The sequence below is a fragment of the Tribolium castaneum genome, chromosome 1, assembly GCF_031307605.1.
Source record: "Tribolium castaneum strain GA2 chromosome 1, icTriCast1.1, whole genome shotgun sequence".
NCBI lineage: Eukaryota > Metazoa > Arthropoda > Insecta > Coleoptera > Tenebrionidae > Tribolium > Tribolium castaneum.
The window spans coordinates 25322015-25343115 of record NC_087394.1 but is presented as its reverse complement, the minus strand read 5'-3'; the positions used below and the strand labels follow the sequence as shown (position 1 = coordinate 25343115).

The 21101-nt window shown below is 34.0% G+C and overlaps 4 protein-coding genes across 10 annotated transcripts in view; 2 read left to right on the top strand and 2 right to left on the bottom strand.

Moving 5' to 3' along the window:
• Positions 1-136: 136 nt before the first annotated feature.
• Prosbeta6 (Proteasome beta6 subunit) lies at positions 137-1052 on the top strand. The gene is made up of 2 exons (XM_963762.4): positions 137-355; positions 402-1052. Exons 1-2 carry the CDS (start codon positions 261-263, stop codon positions 1012-1014), a joined length of 708 nt encoding a protein of 235 aa, XP_968855.2. The 5' UTR covers positions 137-260; the 3' UTR covers positions 1015-1052.
• Positions 1046-4177, bottom strand: mbf1 (multiprotein bridging factor 1). 2 transcript variants are annotated; one of them, XM_008201307.3, is made up of 3 exons: positions 3800-4177; positions 3481-3750; positions 1046-1312 (listed from the first exon to the last, which is right to left on the bottom strand). In XM_008201307.3, exons 1-3 carry the CDS (start codon positions 3921-3923, stop codon positions 1293-1295), a joined length of 414 nt encoding a protein of 137 aa, XP_008199529.1. In that variant the 5' UTR covers positions 3924-4177; the 3' UTR covers positions 1046-1292. The 2 variants fall into 2 exon arrangements, with proteins under 2 accessions (XP_008199529.1, XP_966347.1); XM_961254.5 differs by lacking the exon at positions 1046-1312 and having other exon boundaries at positions 3287-3750.
• A 680-nt stretch (positions 4178-4857) lies between these two features.
• Pep (Protein on ecdysone puffs) lies at positions 4858-14607 on the top strand. 3 transcript variants are annotated; one of them, XM_064359739.1, is made up of 9 exons: positions 4858-5316; positions 5429-5801; positions 6201-6630; positions 7709-7931; positions 7979-8136; positions 8191-8426; positions 8834-9014; positions 9063-9275; positions 14567-14607. In XM_064359739.1, the coding sequence occupies exons 2-9, from the start codon at positions 5445-5447 to the stop codon at positions 14590-14592; spliced, it is 1824 nt and encodes a 607-aa protein (XP_064215809.1). In that variant the 5' UTR covers positions 4858-5316; positions 5429-5444; the 3' UTR covers positions 14593-14607. The 3 variants fall into 3 exon arrangements, with proteins under 3 accessions (XP_064215809.1, XP_064215810.1, XP_968783.4); XM_064359740.1 differs by lacking the exon at positions 14567-14607 and adding an exon at positions 9323-9488 and having other exon boundaries at positions 4859-5316; XM_963690.5 differs by lacking the exon at positions 14567-14607 and having other exon boundaries at positions 4859-5316; positions 9063-9488.
• LOC657135 (serine/threonine-protein phosphatase 2B catalytic subunit 2) overlaps positions 9561-21101 on the bottom strand; it is a 55915-nt gene continuing 44374 nt past the window's right edge. The window contains exons 9-15 of one of the 4 annotated variants that reach the window (XM_064359741.1): positions 18890-18983; positions 18454-18661; positions 16143-16175; positions 15025-15103; positions 14878-14975; positions 14622-14823; positions 9561-12031 (exon numbers count right to left, since the gene is read on the bottom strand). In XM_064359741.1, coding sequence (XP_064215811.1) covers positions 14660-14823; positions 14878-14975; positions 15025-15103; positions 16143-16175; positions 18454-18661; positions 18890-18983 — 676 coding nt within the window. In that variant the 3' untranslated portion in view covers positions 9561-12031; positions 14622-14659. The remainder of the gene's footprint in view (positions 12032-14621; positions 14824-14877; positions 14976-15024; positions 15104-16142; positions 16176-18453; positions 18662-18889; positions 18984-21101) is intronic. The other 3 variants (XM_015977999.2, XM_008201302.3, XM_008201303.3) reach the window with 3 other exon arrangements.

Here is a 21101-nt window from a genome sequence, read left to right as displayed (position 1 = left end):
TTATAGGCAACCATTTATACAAATACCAAATTCGAGCCGACGCACATTCTTTACTCCATGCCTGGTCTGAAAAGTAGTAAAAAATAGCCTTTTTTGTAAGAAACACGTTTACGACTAAAATTTTGATGATTGTGATTTATTTAAGTATAATTTGTTGGTTTTGTAACGATTCAACCGTGTACGATTTCGGTCGCTTCCATATTTGACATCTGACATCTTATTTTGTGTTGTCATTCAATTCGAGTAAGTGTTAATACGAAATGGCTTTATTACACTCCGAAAACCGCCCCAATTACCCCGACTATGCTACAGCCCCCACACAGCACCACTTCAGCCCCTATGCCGACAACGGAGGGTAAGCATTCCTCACATTAAACCCCTCCCTACAGCCCCTTTTGTAGGAGTGTGGTTGCAATCGCCGGCGACGATTTCGTGGTAATAGGCGCTGACACCCGTCTCAGTGCCGGTTTTTCAATTTACACCCGTGACCAGAATAAATTGTTCCGTTTATCGGACACTACAGTACTGGGATGTTCGGGTTGTTGGTGCGACACTCTCACCCTGACCCGCATTTTGAGCGCTCGCATGCAAATGTACCAACAGGAGCATAATAAAACCATGGCCACACCGGCTTGTGCCCAAATGCTATCAACCATGTTGTACTACAAGCGGTTTTTCCCATACTACATTTCTAATATTCTCGTTGGATTGGATAATGAAGGGAAAGGGTGCATTTATAGCTACGATCCGATTGGACATTGCGAGAAAACCACGTATAGGGCTGGGGGCTCCGCGGGGGCCCTCCTACAACCGCTTTTGGACAATCAAATTGGCTTGAAAAATATGCAAAACGTCAAGGATTCTAAATTAACGTTGGAGAGAGCAGCTGCCATCATCAAAGACGTTTTTATTTCAGCCGCTGAGAGAGATATTTTCACAGGGGATAGCATTTTGATTAACATCATCACCAAGGATGGTATTAAGGAAGATAGTTTTCAATTGAGGAAAGATTAAATTGGTGTTTTTTTTGCTTAATAAATCAGTGTTTGGTATTGATTGTTTTATTTAACAAATATTTCGGTAAAGGAATTCTAATTCTACCACATACAATAATCTAAAAAAATTATAACAAATAGGTCACACTCAAATATCTAAACATTCGAATTATTACTTTGACGTGATGATTGAACCACGGCTTCCTTGATCAATGAGGGACACGGCTTAACGTGGCGCCATCTGTTAGTCAACAATTGGTTGCCATGGTTATTACCACCTAACTAGTGTTGCCAGACCTATTGATTTTTCGGTAGACCTAAATCAGTTTGAAAATATTTACACTACAGTATAGATTTAAAAAAATGTTGAATTTTTATATACTTTAAAATAACACGATAATGATACGAACTGCAAAGGCCCCTGCGTTTCCACGTAGAGTTTTGACTAAAGGGCATTTTTCGAGTTTGCAATAAAGGCACAATAAGCGGGGAATACATTAAATTGGGTTTTAATGAAAAATAAGTCTCAAAATGACCATAATGTCTAAAGTAACTTGATTATAATGATTTTAATTGCTTAAAAAACATTTAAAAACAAGTAGTTCAGACAGTGGTGCTAGTGATGGTGAAGGCTTAAGTACACAAACAATAAAAAAAGAAGTATGGACAAACTTACACAGAAGTCTGCAAAAGTTTACTTAAATTTAATGGATGGTTAATGAAAAGCCGTAAAGACGAAGAGTATGCCAAATGAAAAAGGACTCATTATTAAAACACATCATATCTCAGTTTCAAAAAAATTAGTCAATTGCCGCACAACCACAACTGACTGCATTTGCAGCAGCAGGTCTATCTACACAAATTAAATTAAAAAATAATACTAAAAAAGATAAATTTTTTATCATTATTTCTTTTAAATAAGAACATTTTCGTAAATTTTAGGTGAACTACGGCTAAGCACATTTGTAGCACAACATAATCAGCTGCTTACCACGATGGATCAATCATCTTGTAAAAGTTATTGCTGAAATTTGTCCACCACAAAACATCTCTGCTTAATCGTAAGGAGTTTTCTCAACAATTCTGTTAAAGATAGCTTTTTGGGTTTAATACTAGTTTCTTCAGCCGATTCTTTAAGTCTTTATAATCAAATCGTCTATTTTTTATTGAAAATAAAATTCTGTATAAAGATAGTTTAATAAGATTTGTTGAGACTGTGCCAAGTTTGAGTCCAAAGAAAATTTCCGAATTTACAAAATTTTTTTTCCATCTCAGGCTTCTTGGGTACCTGTAAATTTCATGACTATAAAAATTTGAGAGCAGTACGAACCGTTACGTTTATTTTATACAGATGCAGTTAGTAGAAAGTAAGTTTTAGCTACCGAAAACATTTTACAGACAAAATTGTTTTTATTTTTTTTAAACTTTGTTTTATTATCATTGTTTACTTATTTAAATAAAAAATGCAGGCAGAGGCATCAAAATTACATTTACTTTATAACATCTTAAGAACATTATTTCACTGTTTCATTGAACGCACAATAGAAAATGTGGAATATTAAGAAATTATCTTTTTGTATTTTGGGGCAATGTTGCCAAAACTTTACCGGGAGGCAATTTTTCCTCTGAACAATTAATTAAATTTTTTCCGACTATTTTTGTTGAAAGTTGCAAACAAATACTACAAAGATTTCCCCTTAAATAAAATATTTTACAGAAATTAATAGTTTTAGACCCGAAAACAGTTAAATTCAAACAGTTAATTAAATTAAATTCAAGTACAATTTCTGGATTGCTGTATACCAAAAGTTTGGTTGGCGAAAAAAATTATCAAAAATTAATTCAGTCTATGAACAGTTACACTTTGTACAAAGAGGTAGACAAAGAATAAGACATGTACAAGTTAAAACTGTTGTTTGTTGAATTTTGTGTTTATTTTATATTTTTGTGACCAATATTTTTTAATTATTCATCTGTAACTAATTTTATAAATCTATATACCCATTCTTGCTTTTTATTTTTATACGAGTGTTGAAAAAAACGAGACAATGCATCTGGCAACACTGATAGTAACTGACAGAAGTGTCTCTAACTCTAAGTGGCTCCTTCCTGCACGGATCAAGGAAGATACATAAAAAAGTAAAAAATACAGTTGTCTACAAAATGTGTGAAAATAGTCGATTTTTCGCACACTTGGAATTAGTAGGGTTTTAGTGCGTAATAACGAAAAATTTCATGTTTAGTTTGTGAAAAAGTGTGAAATGAAAACTGGTTCTGAAATGAGGAATCGCTCCATGTAACTCCTTTATTATTGTAGTGTAATAAAATTTGAATAGAACAACTTGAAGGGTTCAGTACATAAATCCCTAAATTTAACACTTCCTAGCCCCTCGTGACACTTATCGCAATTATAAAAAACTGGCCATCCCCCCAGGACATTACTTCTTTTGTCCCGGGGGTAGGAGTGGTTTTCCGCGGTCTTTACCTCTCAATTTCAAGCCAATCACTTTTTCGATCTTGCCGATGATGACATTGTTGGGGATCCCCCGTCCGGCCTCGTAGTCCGTGATGACTTGCGGCTTCTCGTTGATTTTGGTGGCCAGGTCCTTCTGACTGAGCCCCTTGGCTTGTCGGCCCTGCTGGATAATCCTGCCCACGTCCAACGAGATGGTCTCGTGTTTGAGTTCTTCAGTCTCACGGTCGAGTTTCGCTGTGTTTTTGGTGGCCACGTGCTGCTTGTTGCCCCCGGCGCCCCCTAGACGTGAGATAGACTCAGATGTTCTGGAAAAATGTCAAATACGTACACTTGAGCTGGGTATCGACGGGGACGCCTTGGCGGCGTGCCGCATTCACGGCCTGCTCGCTTTTCATTGTGGAGGCTTTGGGGGCCCGCTTTTTTAAAACGGTCACTGTGTCCCAGTCTGACATGGTGAGATTTTTGATTTTGAGGAATGACACTCGGACAACTAACGACGAATTTATGACACAACTGTGAAGTTAGGCACGGGTCAAGGCAACAATAACATTGCACAATTTTGCGACGAAAGTGCGTGATTTGAGGCGGAAAGCACTCAAAAGATCACAATTTTCGTAGATAATGGCGACACTTTGTAATTCGGCGGAATTAAGTCCAGGAAATTGAAACAACTCTGGCGTGAAGTTGGGGCGGTTGGCGGCCCTGATTGGTCTTCAGCACAGAATAACAGGTTTTACAGAAACGCATCTGTCCTTGTCCGGATAGAGCGAAAGTGTCACTAGCACATCTATTGTTGCCAGCGCGTACTAAGCGTTATCGGCGGGCGATTTGAATTGCCCGTAGTTACTTTTCTTTTAAAGTTTGATTGCATTTTTCGTATTGTTTGTAAATATTCACAACAATAGTTGCTAATAACACTTTCTGATGTTAGACAACTATTGTTGCTGAATATTTACAAAGAATACGAAAAATAAAATATGAGAATAAATAAAGACAATAAACTTGTAATAAAAATTTATTATCACTAGTCAATATACACGATACGATAACTATAAACTAATGATTGATCCATCAAATTATTTATATTCCCACAATAAAAAAGTTCAAAAAAGCACACACACGAAAAAAACCACAAAACAGTACTAATTTCACATAAAACAAAGCCGAGGGCGAACACCAAACAAACCAAGCACAAAATGGCGATTTACACAATGGCAACTGTCACAGGTCCACTGTTAATTTCTGCCGATATTATAGGTAGCTTCGCTAAAATTGACTATACGTGTGTGCGACATCTGCGATAGCAAGCCGAACTACAGTCGATTTTGAATTTGGCGCCTATACTTGGCTTGGTGCATTTAGGTTTCACCACCCTGGTCTTCAGGCTTGTTAAGTGGTTATACCGGTTCACAATTTTTTCGCCCCCTGATATTTAATTTTTGTCTTTCATGTCTCTTGCACAGTTTGTAGAATTTTGTAAACATTGAAAAATGACAAGTGTGAATATCTTACGTTGGCACTTTCAAGAAGATAGTCATACGAAATTTCGAAAAAATAGTCGGTGCTGTTGCTGTTATTTTGCAGATAATTGCTAAATGTAGTTGTTCGTGGGCATATCTAACGCATAGTCTAGCGTTTATGAGTAAAAAGTGAATCAGAATTTTCCTTTTTTGAATTTTGAGTGGTGATGGTTGGCACTTTTGGTAGGCCTGGTGACCGGAAGTGCATGCGCAATTAATTGTCGCCATTTTGTGGTTAAGTTGTGGCGTCTGAACAGTTTTTGTAGTTTTTCGTGTATTTTCCCGAAAGAAAAGTCGCAGAATTCGTTTGAGTCCGTTGTGTGAGGTAAGTTTGAGTTAGTTTGTAAGTTTTTGCTGGTCTGGTCTTCTGCGAGTGATTTTGTGGTGTGCGTCGCATCATCCGATTTTCTAATTGATTATTTCTTGCAATTGTATAGTTGAAAATACCTAGTCATGGCAAATAGAAGACTCGGTGGAATGGGCGGACCTCAAAGAGGCAATCGCTCGTTTTCTCAACATCATCAACCGTTTCAAGGGAACAATGTTAGCCCTTGGCAGGGAAACATGCCTTCTAATAATTCCTTGAACCCATCGGGTTTGCTAGGGCAGTTGGCCGCAAATCCCCAACAACTTGCTCTAGCTTTAAGCAACTTACTGCAGCCCCAACAACAGCAAATGAACAATCCACCGTCATTACTTTCTTTGAATACGTCTCCTGCTTTTTCTCCTCATCAAGATAGCCGCGATTCATTTAATCGGTTTGGTAACAGGGGCCGGTCTGATTTCAGACGAAACGAGCCTTACAATAAGGTATGAATTTAAAACATTTTTTTCTATTTTTCCGGATTGACCAAACCAGACTCTCATTCTTTGATTTACTGCCATTTCTGATGATGATAACTTCATTGTAAGAAATGTATCCATGTTGCCTCAAGTGTTGTCAATCAACAACTTCCTAACAATTGAGGCAGCAATTGTTTCAATCAGTAGCGTCCATGTTGAATTTGCCGTCAAAAAGTGCAACCACGCCTTCTATGTTAGATTTTTTCTCCAATTCGGCAGCACTTTTATTAAACAATGTATTTTAAAAACAATACTTACTTCACTCCTTTTCCAAGACTCGTCACAATCCCAAAACGAGGTGATTCAGTGATTTATAAATTACCGCATTTTGAAACTTGTTGTTACCATTTAACCATTGATTGATAGAACCGAAGTGGCGGTTGGCGCCAACTGGACTCGAATAAAAGTTCGGGGAATAACCGAAACCGAAGTTCTTTTACCCCACGTGATAACCACAAACGTTCGCCAAATAAACCGAAATTTGTCAAAGATGATAATAAACGCAAACCTGAGAAGAAAGAAGAAAAACCAAAAGATGAAAAAGTTGATACCATTGACCTGTCAAGTGAAGATATCCGGGATGATGATGGGGCGGAAGAAACTAAACGGGGCTGGAAAGAAGAAAAGAAGACTGATGATTCTAAAGATGAAGAAGACGAACCAGAGGAACAAAAGAAGGAGGAAGAGCCGAGAGATCTCGATGGGAAATATTACGGCGTGCCGCAGAAACTTTTGCACTGCTTCGTTTGCAATAAGGATATGTGGGATGGAGAGTCCTTCCAGAAGCACATCAGAGGTATGTGTTTCTTTCTCGCAATAATTTAATTACTAATGAAAATTTTGGCTATGAGTTTCAGTTACTTATTTTAAAAAATAATCTCACAATACATTACAGAGTTGAGAACGTTTCAGCGAAAAATGCCATCATCAGCTACAAAGCTTGACAGTGGTAGTTTAAGCAAACTTGATTACAAGTGCAAGGTGTATCTTAAAGATATAGAACATCCTGAACTTACTGTTAAACATCTTATCTTTGGTAGGATGTAGTTCTTACCTAAAATACACAAATGTGATGTTCTTATTAGACCTACCACATCCACCAATAACACATGCACGTATAAACTTGCTAAATTTTTATCGAACATCCTAAGTAGTCATCCAAAAATCAGTTCACAACGTAAAGAACTCGTTCCAATTTGTACAAGATAATAAATATTTAAATATACCATCAATTCATCTATTTTCTTCGTTTGTTGTTACTGCTTAGTCTTTAAGGTCCGAATTAAAGCCGTTCTGGACCTCCTGGACTCATCTGCTTACCGGGATGAAACTTATTTTTTATCAAATATAATATCCAACGGAATATATCGCGAATGGCTTGGCTAAAAAAATATGTTCAAGACTATGATTAAAAGGGCTAAAAAGACTTAAAATTTTAGCCATTTTACGGAGTGGTTTACGGCCGTTTTAAATAGCATTTTTGAAACTATTTTACAGGATACATTTTTTTATTCTGGCTCGAGGAGAGAAAGTCTTTTAAATGCCGTCAATGCTTTATTTAATTTGGCAAAAAATTCTAAAAACGGAAAAAAATTAGTACTCTGAAATTTTTTTGTTGGTGACATAATTATTTAGAGGTATAATCCACACATTAGTGTTATTCTAATTTATTAACTTTTGTGAAATGTTTGTAGCTGATGATGGCATTTTATGCCGAAACTTGTCAAGTCTGTATTGTATTGTGAAATTGTTTTTTAATAATAGATAATTTGGACCTGGTAGCTAAAAGTTGCATTAATAATTACATATAATAGTCCATAATTAAATTTATTTTAATCGAAGTGATCTAAATTAATTGGTAATTTATTTCAAAGGTCGTGCCCACAAGCAAATGTTGGACAGTCTTGAAGAGAGTTTCCACATCACTGTAAACATTTTGCGAGAGAATATGCGTTTGTCTGAGGAGAAGCGAGTCATTGAATTGAATCGAATGCATCGTCTCCTCAAGAATAAATTTATTCGTAAATTTCAAGAACCGGAGAGTCATTGCAACATGTGCGATTTGAAATTTTTGGGAAAGATTATAACACATCGCAAGTAAGTGTTCTGAGAGGTGTTTTACGTTTGTTACATTGAATCTCAAGGACTGAAGGCCATCAACGTTTGAAACGTTTCTTGCACCCAAATTGCGATATTTGCGGGAAGGAGTTTCCTTCGCGTATGGATTGGGTTGACCATCGGTTGACACCGGATCATTTACGGACACTTAACGAAATGATTGAGAACAAAGCTGGGGGTGAAGGTAAATACAGTGGTGGGGAAAAAATTAAAAATCTATTTAATTTTTTGTGAACAGATGGTGATATTATTGAAGAAGAGTTAGAAACTGACTTGGAGCCACTTTTGGAAGAGAGTTTGCAAATGGAGGAGGAAAATCCCATTTTGGAATTATCCGATGAATTAAATAATTTGCAAAATCGCATGCCGGCCTATAAAAAGAATCGTCCGCTTGCAACTCAAAGTTTGAAACCTTTCTCCGGTTTCATGTGCGAAATTTGTCACCGAAGTTTTGAAAATGAAAATTATGCTCAAGTAAGATTGCTAATTTTGAAGTTTTAACCAATTTATTTTTGTTTTTTACCCTTTATCGAACACATTTTTTTATTATGAAAATTAACTTCACCAATGTTCGATTTAAAATTCATTGTTCATGATAAACATTTTGAGCATTTGTTAAAACATCGATTGATAAATTAGATCTGAAATTTTGTGTAAATTTAAATTAATTTAAAGAAAGCAGAAAATTGAATCGAATAATTTTAATTATTCATGCAATTCACAATCAACCTTATTTAAAAAATTATTCGGTAAAATGCGACGATGGTATTTCCGTAGTTTTGAAACAGCGAAAACATTTTAAACGTGACATGGTGGACCCTTTATTAATTTTTTAACGTATGCCTCAAAGTCTAGCTAAAGTGTAATTATTCTTTTGTTAGGCACACTTAAGGACTGAAGCACATTATTACGCTTTCATCGACGCGGTGAAGGCTAAGTACAAGAAACAATCTGAAGATTCTGCAAAAGAAGCAGAAAATAAGAAACGTAAACGCGATGTAGACAATCAGGAGGCGAGTCAGGAGGAAGCCGCTGAAGACAATACGGAAAATTGTAAAGAAGGTAGTTTTCATTCATTGTGTTTTGAATATTTGTAATACGTTTTAATAGAAATGTACGATCCTGAGGAAGCTTGCAAGGACGAGGATGTGTCAATGAAAACCGAACCGGAAAATGATGTGGAAGTGAAAACAGAGGAAACAGTTCCGGTTGTAGAAGCAGTTAAGGAGGAACCGCCGCAAGTTCCAGCCGTTTCGCCACGTACTACACGTCGAGTTGGTGGTGCGGTAAAAAATGGTGCCGGTCCAAAAAGCAAGAAGACACGTAAGCAGTAAAATGTATTTTTGCGACACAATTTTATTCTAGTTTAGTCTAAGGATTAATTATCACTTTGATCGGTCCAATTATTTTCATATTCCGGAAAATAAGCTACTGATGAGTTACTTTTTCTAGATTATATTGACTTACATTAATTGTTTAGGATACGTAGTTGTATGTAATATTAAGCGATAGTGCTGTAATAAATCCCTAATGGAAGTTGTTGTTTAATCACATACCTGTCCATTGTTTAGTCGGCGGTCGGTCAGTTGGTGATAGGAAAAGGCCAAGTCAGGATTTTCAATTATGTATATTTAATAAGAACACAAATGAAAATATCCATTACAATTGAAATGTAGAATAATCGTAACATTACAATAAACGAACCGAGATGTTTGACAGAAGTAAAATAACTTAAAATCAGTAACGCAAGGCGATCACAGATAAACAACTGCCAAATGTAACATGCAGAACTTTAGAAGTTTGTCCATCTTAAATTGCACATTTCGATTGATATGAATTATATCAACGCATTGTAATATGTATATAATGTATATTCATCAATTATTTAAAAACATTCAGCTAATTCTAGACGTACTGGAAATGCACACTGCCCACAAAACACCACCCTTTGAAAATCGTAAGATGTCCGATGCTCGCTCGATGAGATCAAAATAATTACATACGCCATTCTTGAGTATTGATGTTTAGGTAGCAAAAAGGTGGCATTTCTCCCAAAAAAATGTCAAATTCCAGTACTGAGATTAATATTAAAACGGCCACCGAAAGTGGCACAGTGATAGTACTAAAGTATTAAAAGTCTAACATCCCAATACTTCAGTGCATTATTATATATAATCATAATAATAATAATAAGTTAGGAAGTATGAAGGCATATAGATAGTTTTATATTTATACAATTTTTAAAGTTTATTTTCAAAAAAATGCGCATCACGAAGCGGCATTCCGTGGTAAAATGCCAAACGTCGTGAGTACCAAGCTATTCAAAAATTAAGGATAGCTATCACAAATAAGTCAGCTTACTTATATACCGAGCCATTGGAGGATGCTCAACATTTACAATAAAAGTGGTCGCGACTTCGGCACCAGAAACGCCGCCACTGGCTTTATTTATTTAATTAGAATTTAGTCTGGTCGTTTCTGCTGTCGAAACCCCGCCACAAACCACCAAAATATCGGTAATAATCAAATCAGTCGAAACGAAAGGTCATGACCTACACATTTACTATAGTTAAAAATATATTTAGCGCATGTCCACTAACCACTTGCAATCGCGCAATGTCATTAGAAAAATGTCATTTTATTGCTTCGTCATACCACATTCTGTTCATACGATACGAACAGATTATATAATAATAACGACAGTCTCTATTACACTAACTTAAGTTTTAAACTTAAACAACACAATTGTATGTACAGGCGAGAGGTAGTGAATGAAATGACTAGCTAACAATTTCGTTTGATGATGACAAACCATCAGTGATTAGCAGCAACATTTCGCTAAATATAGTTTCAAGAACCGTCGATCAAAATGCCCCAAACTTTGATACGAAATACTTATTCTTCTTCTCCCGGGTGGTGGTGATCATGACTGGTAACGAATACTTTAAGCAACAGTGTATTACATTTGTATAAAAGTTAAGGGACGCCATATTAAATTTTGATATCATTCTAATTAGTTATCCGATAGTTGGTTGAGATATTACCTAATAATCAACTATACCATATTATGTATATAATATATTAGAGTAAATTTACAGAATTTTAAAGATTAATAGGTATTACAACTTAACACGCTGGCACACAACAGAATTTTGAACATTCACACCAACTCTATGTCTGAGGAAGATGATTCTACTAAAAACAACAGTCCTCGAGTGCTGGAGATTCGCAACAACAATGAATTTCAGTGATCAAGTTTGGATTGAATTTTTGTACACGTATTATATACACAATTTCTCGTCTCGCTCAGACAGAGAGGAAAAGTTAATATTAACCATTTAATAGTATAACACAATTTGTACAATCAAAAAAACAAATAAGTACAGCTCGTAGCAAAGACGTGTTTTGTGTTAATATTAAAATCAAACACTTTTTATAATAGTAATAGAGAGATAAAATGTACTTATTTCGCACAATCAAGTTTCCAACTCAGCACATGAGTCATCATTAAATATTATGTATATATTATATATAGCAATATCTTTTAAATTAACACATAGTGATGATGATTAATGAATTGTGGCGACAGGTGGGTATGGCACGCTTATATCACTCAACACGTGCGACCAGCTAGTCGAGCCCGCCATTTCACACTGCTGACCGATATACAATTTGATAATATGTGATTACTATTTATTTATTTTTTTGTTAATTAATTACTACTTACACTACTGGTTACAACAAATTTATGACGTCAAGTTTACATTTATAATAATATAATAGAAATAATCAAGTGACTCTAAGAGGACCCGATCGTGTGTTGTGCTAACGATTAAAAAACCAGTAGATATGGAATGATAACACCGGACAATATGATTGTCCTCAAGCAAAAGTAGCGGTAGAGCAGTGTGCAAGAGCGAGGCACGAATAGCAGAAATTTTACAAGACAGAGAGAGAGAGGAAGCAGACCAGCTACTTGTTCATTAAGATGTGAACGAGCCTGTCGTCCCAATGAGAAAATGTCGCTAGAATCTAAGAAAGATGTAACATGTAATAGAGGTGAGCGCCTCTGCAGGACCCTGAAAAACAAACTTTTACCACACTGCGACATCTCGCCAAAACCTGGCCAAACTAATTTCTTTTCACTGGCAATCGTTTTGTAAAAGGCAATAGATTCAGTGTTGCCAACGTTCACAATTTTGGCGAATTTTAAGAATATTTAGAGAATTTTTAGAGTTGTTTGAGTTGAATTTTAACATCATACAAAAAAAAAGGTTTAATTTTTAGAATTAATAGTCAACAATGCTAAAGAATCGTCGAGGAAAGTTTTTAAGGAAACCATAAGAGAATATGAACAAGGACAGAGTAAAACTGAAAAGAGAATTGGAGAAGTGGAAGAATTGTTTATAAAATATTTTTTTCAGAATAGTCCAGAGTTCGGTTCTACGAGTATAGGCGGCTTTAGAAAATATTTAGAGAAGAATGTTAGGAAAGGTTTAGAGAGCAAGCAGTTCAAGAAACAATGCTAAAAAATAATCTGGAACAATTCCAAACGAAACTTTCAAACAAAAATTGCAGAGACGTAGTTGAAATCTAAAAGAGAATTAAGAGAATGTAAAAGAATATTTATAAAGGAATCTTGAATACAGTCTACAAAATAATTCTACAGAAGAATTTATAAATGAATCTAAGAAGCATTTATAAAAAAAATTTAAAGAAAAGCCTGGATTCCAGACCTAGAAATGGTTTTAGAAAAGTATTAAAAAAAACCTAGGCAATAGTTTCAGCCAGAAACAATGCCCCTGGAACTAATCTGGAATAATTCGGACCGAAACTATCGAAGAATTTTGCAAAGCCTTAAGAGTGGAATCTAAAAAAGAATTGAGAGAGCATAAAAGAACCTTGAATACAGGCTACAAAATAATTCTGTATAAGAATCTAGGGACGAATTCATAAAAGAATCAAACGATGTGTCTACAAAATAATCTAAAGAACAGTCCCGATTTCAGATCTAGAAACGGTTTTAGAAAAGAGTCGAGAAGAATCTTAAGCAAAAATTAAAAAAGAGTAAAAAACAATGCTGAAATATATTCTGGAAAAAATCCAAACCAAACTATCAAAGAATCTTGCAATGTAGTTAGAATCTAAGAGAGAATTAAGAAAATGTAGAAATGTTTATAGAGTAATTTTGAATACAGTCTACGAAATAATCTTAAGAATCTTAAGATGGGTTTATAAAATAATCGAAAGGATAGTCCATATTTCAGATATAGAAACGGTTTTAGAAACGTATCAGAGAAGAATCTTAAGAAAAATTAAACAATAGTTGCAGCCAGAAACAATGCTAAAAACTAATTTGGAACAATTCGAAACGAAACTATCTATGAATTTTGCAAAGATTTAGAGTGAAATCTAAGAGGGAATTAAGAGAATTTTGAATACAGTCTACAAAATACTTCTACAGAAGAATATAGAGAAGAATTTATAAAAGAATCTAACGATGAGTACAAAATAATGTAACGATCAGTTCAGATTACAAAAACAATGCTAAAATATAATCTACAAAAATTCCAAACGAAACTATCAAAGAATTTTACAAAGACGTAGTTGGCATCTTAAGAAAAATCTAGAGAAAAGTACACAAACAATGCTAAAAATTATTATGGAAGAATTCGAAGCGAAACTAGAGAATAATTTAAAAGAATTGAAGTGATAGAGTAGAATTTAATAGAGAATTTGGAGAATGTAAAGAAGTGTTTATCAAAGAATTTTTAAACATTCGTATAAAAAAGCGATCACACTACAAAATAATTTAAAGGACAGCCCAGATTACAAAAACAATATAATCTGTAAAAATTCCAAACGACACTATCGAAGAATTTTGCTAAAACGTAGAGTGAAATCTAAAAGAGAAGTCTTAAAACAGTAGCTCATTGACAATAAAAACAGATTCAGAATCCTTCAACAATTTTTCATATGATAATCTGGAGTATCAATTATTATTGTATGAATTGTTTAACTTCGATAAAAAAAAGAGTTCTGATACTTTACTGCACGTAATACCGTTATTTTCAAGAAGGAAACGACGAAACTTTGACTTGTCTCAAAAACTGTTATAAAGACAATTTCGCAGTCCTCAGAAATTTTTTTATAAGATAAACTTACATTTGAGTTGGTTTGATTGTTTTTGATTATTGAAACCTTGACTGATTGAGATCATAAGAAGTGCCGCTCGCAGACAAAATTTGACAACAGATTCAAAATCCTTAAATTATTTTGCTTATCAAAAGTTGGAGTATCAATTATTTAAACATTCGAATTCCTAAGTACACAATTATAAGCACTCTCCTCTACTCCAACAAAAATTTATCTTAAGGAACCAAATTCTGATCGATATCTTAATGAAAAAACAGACATTTTTGGAATCTTCGGATAACTTTCCGTAAGAAAAAATCACATTTGATTCTCCATTTCGTCAAAAAGAGTTATATTTTCAGTATCTTAGTTTTACAATGCCTTGTAACGTGAAAAATGGCCAGGTTTTGGAACGACTTACGTTTAAAATGTCAAAATCTAATTTTGAGTTTAATTATTTAGTGCTCTCTTTTTTTAAGGGGTAATTGGATTTGGACATTTTTGAAGCGATCCCTCACAAACTAATGCACAAACCTGCAGCCGGCCAATGTGATGTCCTATTTAAGTGTAGCTCACGAGTGTGCATTAGATTGGGTGTGATTGTGGTCCTGTGGCGTTTCTTCAGCCGGCGACGGTGGCGCATCTTTCCTCGGAGGCATGCGCTCATTGATGGCGTCTAAACCTTTGGCTTCCGCGAAGCTCGTTATCTTATGATTAGGAGAGAATCCTTGCAACGCTAAAAACACAAGCATTTTCCATACACTATCTCAAACGAATCGATAAAACGCACCGTTTTTGAGACTCGTCTTTCCGCCTGATAACGCGCCTAGAGGCAGCGCACCCGTAGGCGTGAGACCTTTAAGTTGCAACACTGATTCACTTTCCTCCCTGGAACAATCGAGTTAATCGACACGACCTAACTCGTCCGAAACTTTACCTTAGAACAGAGAATACTCGAGCCATTTTACCAATCGCCCGGATTTTGTTACGTATCACTTCTTTCCTCAAGTTTGCTGCTGTACCTAAAAACCGAACTGATTTAGCGGTTTGGTTACAACCGAATTGAACGAAAAGTGCTACACTTGCTAATCTAATAATGGATGTTGTTATGACAAAGAGATTTTTTCTGTCTTGAGACACTCTGTATTAGTGAGTGATGGGCGTTATGTACATGCACAGTGAGCATTCACAGCGACTGAAACTTACCAAACGATGAGTTGTTGATCGGAACCATCGATGAAGAAATCGACAGCAAATGGGCAGTGGCGCAAAGTGTAGCGTAGAGTTATAGAAAAAAACAAAACAAACGGTGCATGTAGAAAATATAGCGTCAAACATACAAGTAACAAAATTTTCAGCAAATATTTATTTATCAAATGGTTGTGGATACTTGTGTGCATCCACAACGCGAAAGATAACAACAGATTTGATAAAAAAATCTTTAGTCAAAAGCTAGAACTAAAAGATTAAAGCAAAAACACTAAGCGAGAAAAATCGTAAAAAACGATAAAGGAGATTAAAATAGAAAAAATATGACAGTACTGCACTAGAATCGTATCAATGAGACAAATTCTTTTCTTATTTTTTAAAGAGTATTAATAATGCCAAATATATAACGAGTTACATTTATAAATTGATCAAAAAATATGCATCATGCTTGCTACATCTAAATCGGCTACGTCTAACGTAAATCTGAAGGAAACATAAACTAGTCTACCAATGGGATGAAGAACTCGAAAACGAAATAAAAACAGTATGAAAACGTGGTCAGGGTGGTTAGTGTAAAAATCCAAAATAAGAAAAGTTAATTTGGTCGTAATCGTTCGAATTGAGGAAAAGAAAAATTGCAAAAACAAGCCGTTTGGGAACAATGCCTATTCACAATTGAAAAACCCAAACAAACTTAAAAACAATGCACAACCTCCGAGTCCCGTCGAAAGTGAGTCAATAAGAATTGTTCCACAAAAAAACGCGCTTAATTTTGTTCAAAATGATCGTTAATGCAGTGTTATTTTAACTCCTCTGTTTAAGCTGCTTTGTTCTGTGATAACTTACCAGGTTTTTTAATAACAATTTTTGCCTGTTTCGCTGTGTGGGCGCGATTCCAAGGCGAATATAGACAAATAGTGAAAAATAGAAGTGTCAGAATAGAAGAAAAAATATAAGCAATACGAGTGCATGGATTCACTTTGTGAAAATCATATCTTTTTGAGAGAGATTTTAAGATTGAGTGCCGGAGAATTATGCAGTGCTTTTAGAAGTAAATATCTGACAGATATCGCAAAATTTTCAATGGGACAAGATGCTACTTGGGGTCATAAACAACAAAACATCGAAAAATTGGGTATTTACATCAACATATTTGGCAATATTTTTGATTGTTTGAACAACCCTTGCAAGTCGATCAAACTCAGGGGTTTATAACTAATTCATTGGTGTGGTTTTCAGCTAAATGCACACCAACGAATCGATCATTAAAAAAATTAGCCGACCGTCAAAGTAATAGATTTAGCTTGAACCAAAATCAAAAACTAGAAACGAAAAAACAAAAACACGTAACTATTCAGGCAGACTAATTTTAATTACGTACTACAAGTTTAAAGCAAATTATTGTTGGGAATAAAAACTGAACCTTACCATCTGTAATTCCAAGTAGCATTGAAAAATAACAAAAGGTATTTTTTTGCATTATTTTTGGTTGAAGAAAAATAATAAGCGTGTTGTTATTATCACTAGCTACCATTTTGAGTGAACATCAATTACAACAAATATTTTCGCGAAAGTAACAGGTTTTTGACGCAAAGGACTGCTCCAAGCTCCAATGGCGTCTATTTTTCTTTTACTAATAATTTTGTTAGTTATTTAAGCTCTTTTGGAAAAACGCTAACATTTTCATTCTTATAATTTCTCCTTTTGATAAAAAACTATTTTCTTAAAGGTCAAAGCAACTAAAACGAAAAAAAAAAATCGATTTGTATTCTACTTTTATTACAAACTGGAAAAAACCCGTTTGTGAATATTTAAAACTTTCCCATCAAAACACAAGTGCAAAGTTTTGTCAATTGTTCATCGTAATAATGAGTGGTATGATTAAAAAAAGTATTTGCTTTTACTTCAAGTAAAAACTACCTAAAGTAAGTAGTAAAAGCAAATATTTCATACACTGCTTAATGTACAGTCACAATCAAAATGAATGACACCCCTAAAACCGCAGAGACAAATGTATAGATTTGGTTACTTTATAATCTAGGGGTGTCATTCTTTTTGATGGGGACTGTTCTTTGATATATAGAGAACAATACTATGATAAGTACTAATTATCTGTGGTATTGGCTTCAACGTGAAGTATTATATTTAGTGAAGTTTTTGCAAAGTTGTACTTTCAACTTACTTAGTGATGATTAACTAAAATAATTACTTTTAACTAACTAAATAAAGTTTATTCTAACTAAAATAATGTATCATTCAACAATGCAGCTAGTCATCAGTAATAAATATGTTTACCGGAGGAAACCCTTATTTGCATTTTAGTTAAACTAATTATCTTCTGTCGCCAGTTGCATTGTTGTATGGTATATTATTTTAGTCAATCTTCATTGTTTCAGAAGATAGTAACTTGAGTTTGTAATTTCGTCAAAACTCAAAAGACTTTAAAATAAAGCAGAATTTTACTAGCTTTAATGCAGAGAACGTTGAATGGGTGAAAGTTCTTAGAACATCCTATCAAGATGAGAAAATTTAACAAAAATGGAAATATTAAGAAGTCTCGGTTATCCTGGGTTTCAAAAAAGCGTGAGTATGGATGTGAGACTAGATCACTTTATTTAAAAAGATGTTAAATGATGATTAAAAAACTTCTACAAAAATGCATTAAAGAAAAATTTTTAGATTTTCTAAATCCGTGCATAAAAAAATGGTGCCACAGAGCAATAATAAATAATTAAAATATTCAAACAAAAACGTTAATCAGTTGATATTAGGAAAGCCGTAGGCATTTGCTACACACTGAGGCTTTTACTACAGTAAATGCTAAAAGCAACTTATTTTGATTATACCGCTCTTTAGAAGAACTTTTTTTAGTCTAAACGGCAGCTATTCCTTTCTTAGACTCTTTAAATTTAATGAAAAACTTTTTGAAACGTATTTCGCCACTGAAGTTGAGGCCAAGTCCTTTGTCATTGCGTGACCTAATTCCGCTACAAAAACTTTAAGTTTATGCCCCAAAAAACTTCAAATTGATGCCAGTTTTGGGCATCCCTTGACCGTGTGTCTTTGAAATTGAGTTGGCAACATGGCTATGGCAGCCTTGCCAACTCAATTTCGAATTGTCCGCCAAAATGTTTGTAGAGACAGTGCTGAAACCTACCTTCTTCTAGCGCATCATCACCGTCTGAGACGAGTTCGTCATCAGAACAGATGTTGAGCACGTTCACGAGCATTTCCGTCACTTTTTCCCCAACGAAAGGAAGCGACCACGTGAACACATCCATAAAGTTTGGTAACCAGTAAGGGTGCGCCGAACAATTAAATTGGCGAATGTTCATTACGTTATTTTCATACTTTAGTACGGCTGCCTGCGAAAAAAACCAAAACAAATCGAAAATAATTTCACGTGCAATTGCTGCCATCATAAACTGTAATTTACGACCGGACTTGTGTCCATTTTCTGCACTAGCGCGCCAATTACGAGCTCATTTGAGAAAATAATTGGAGCCGTTTCCGATCGGTTTTCTCGCACAAAAATCCATTTGCTAATTAGAATCTGGTGGCGAAAATTCAAGAAAAATAAGCCGGCAGCTTACCTTATTATTATACACGTCCAGGTAATTGGGTGCTGAGAAAATTGTGATAAGGGAAGGGAAGCCTGTTGTTTGACTTTTCCTATACATTCGATACCTGAAACCAAACAAGTTTGATAGTTTCGAGGCCGAAAAAGCCACAAAAAATTTGAACACCTCTAAATCAATTTTATCTAACAGTCTATAATAAATCGTGCATTTTCCGGAAAAGGTGGCACCATTTAAATAATATTAAGACGTAAAACAGCGTCGATTTTTACGGCTTTAATAACGCGAACTATTAACAATAAAACAAGGATTTAATGGCAAACGCCCTCGTAAACACGTTAATTTCATGCCATTGTAGTATTGCTATCAAATTTTGAAAACTTCGCTCTATTAGTGAATGCAGGGCTTCATCTCCAGACTCGCATTTACATTTCCTTTAAATCATCTTTGCGGTTTTTGTTGTTTTTCGGCCGAGCCTTTTATACACCGATATCCAATTCCGTTTCGACCAAGTAAAAGACGGGTTTGGGTTAAAATCACACACAGATCCGATACATGTATCAAGTTTTACTGATGCAAAATCATGTTTTCAGTAAAAATCGTAAATTACTAGGTTTTTTGCATTGTTAAATTACTATTTTGTACATCTGCATAACTGGTTGCCAATTTTTTCTTTTGTTTACTATTTTTTATAGTATACTCCATTAAATGAAAAGAAATCAATAAAAGAAAGTCAAATATGGTGTGAGTCTGCTTGTGAATTTTTCTGAATTTTCCTATCCTTCATTATAATTAAAAGTATTTAATTAAGGGTTGGTTTAAAGATTTACTTAATTATTTTATGGGATTTTTGCACACACAAGCAGCTACTTTAATACTATTTAATTAATTAATTTTAATTAAATAGGAACTGTTTTTGTTAATAATTTACATGGAAACACTACTAGATATGAAACCTAAACACAATAAAAGGAATAAAAAAGGATCACCCCTTATAAATTAGGTAAAAGCAGAAAGATAAAGAGCCTTTTATGTAAAATTCTCAATTGCTTTTTTAATTTTTTTGCTTTTCTTATTTCTTTGACTTTGTTTTTTACTTTTTTATATATTTACATGAAATATGAGTTACGGGATGAGTCTGCTAAAAATATTTTTATTAGTGTTAAAATCTAATAGTCGCACAAAAATGATAAATCAACTACGAGTACTTATATTTTTTTCTACCTTTCCTTCAAATTAAGAATATTTTAAGAACATTAATTCATATTTATTTAAATTTTATGATTTCTAGTCTTATTCTAAAATAACGATACTAAAATGATGTTTTGCGCAAAAATTCTTAATAAAATTGTAGCCAGCACCAAAATTACGTTTGTTTGAATTTTAAATTACCATTTAATTAATTCTTTTTAGAAACTAGCGACATTTTTTGCGAATTTTTTTGCACAAAAAGCATTTAAACATCGCTTGTTATGAAATGAACAAGATACACTTACTTAATATAAATTATTAATACATTTTAATTAGGAACTGTAGAACAATTCTGAAAAAATTCCAAATGTTGAAGGTTTTAATAAACGCTGAATTCTGTGATTAAGGACTAGTTTATAGAAAGCTCTTAAAATTTAATTCGTTATTAAAAGTTAACAACGCGAATGGACAAATCAAATTGCTTCAATTTGGTCACGTGATCACGCATTTAATTGCAGATTAAACTAATCACGTCTATAAACCAATCCTAAGATTATTAGTTTTTGAGGTATAGTAAAAATATAGTTTTAGTAGACTCACCTTGTATAAAAAAATACTGATAATGACACAAAAAAGGCTTTATTTTTTTGTTCTTTCTGTATTTTATAAGAGGCGATCGTTTTTTATAATTCTTTTTCAATAATTAGCATGAAACCATACTAAGTATGAAACATAAACACAATAAAAGCAATAAAAAATATCAAATAAGACATGAGCAGCTTTCTTTATCTTTATAAAGAGCCCTTTGTGTAAAAATCTCCATTACTTTTGACTTTTCTTTATTTTTTCACATTATTTTGTATTTTTTAATGTAATTTTTAGTTAAAACTTAAAAAAACTTACTAGTCAAATCACAAATCAACTACGACTTTTTACCATCCTTTTAATTAAAATTAATTAATTAAAAATATTAATATAAATAAAATATTAATTGAATTTTTATTTATTTGAACTTTTAATTAAATGATGAGGCTAG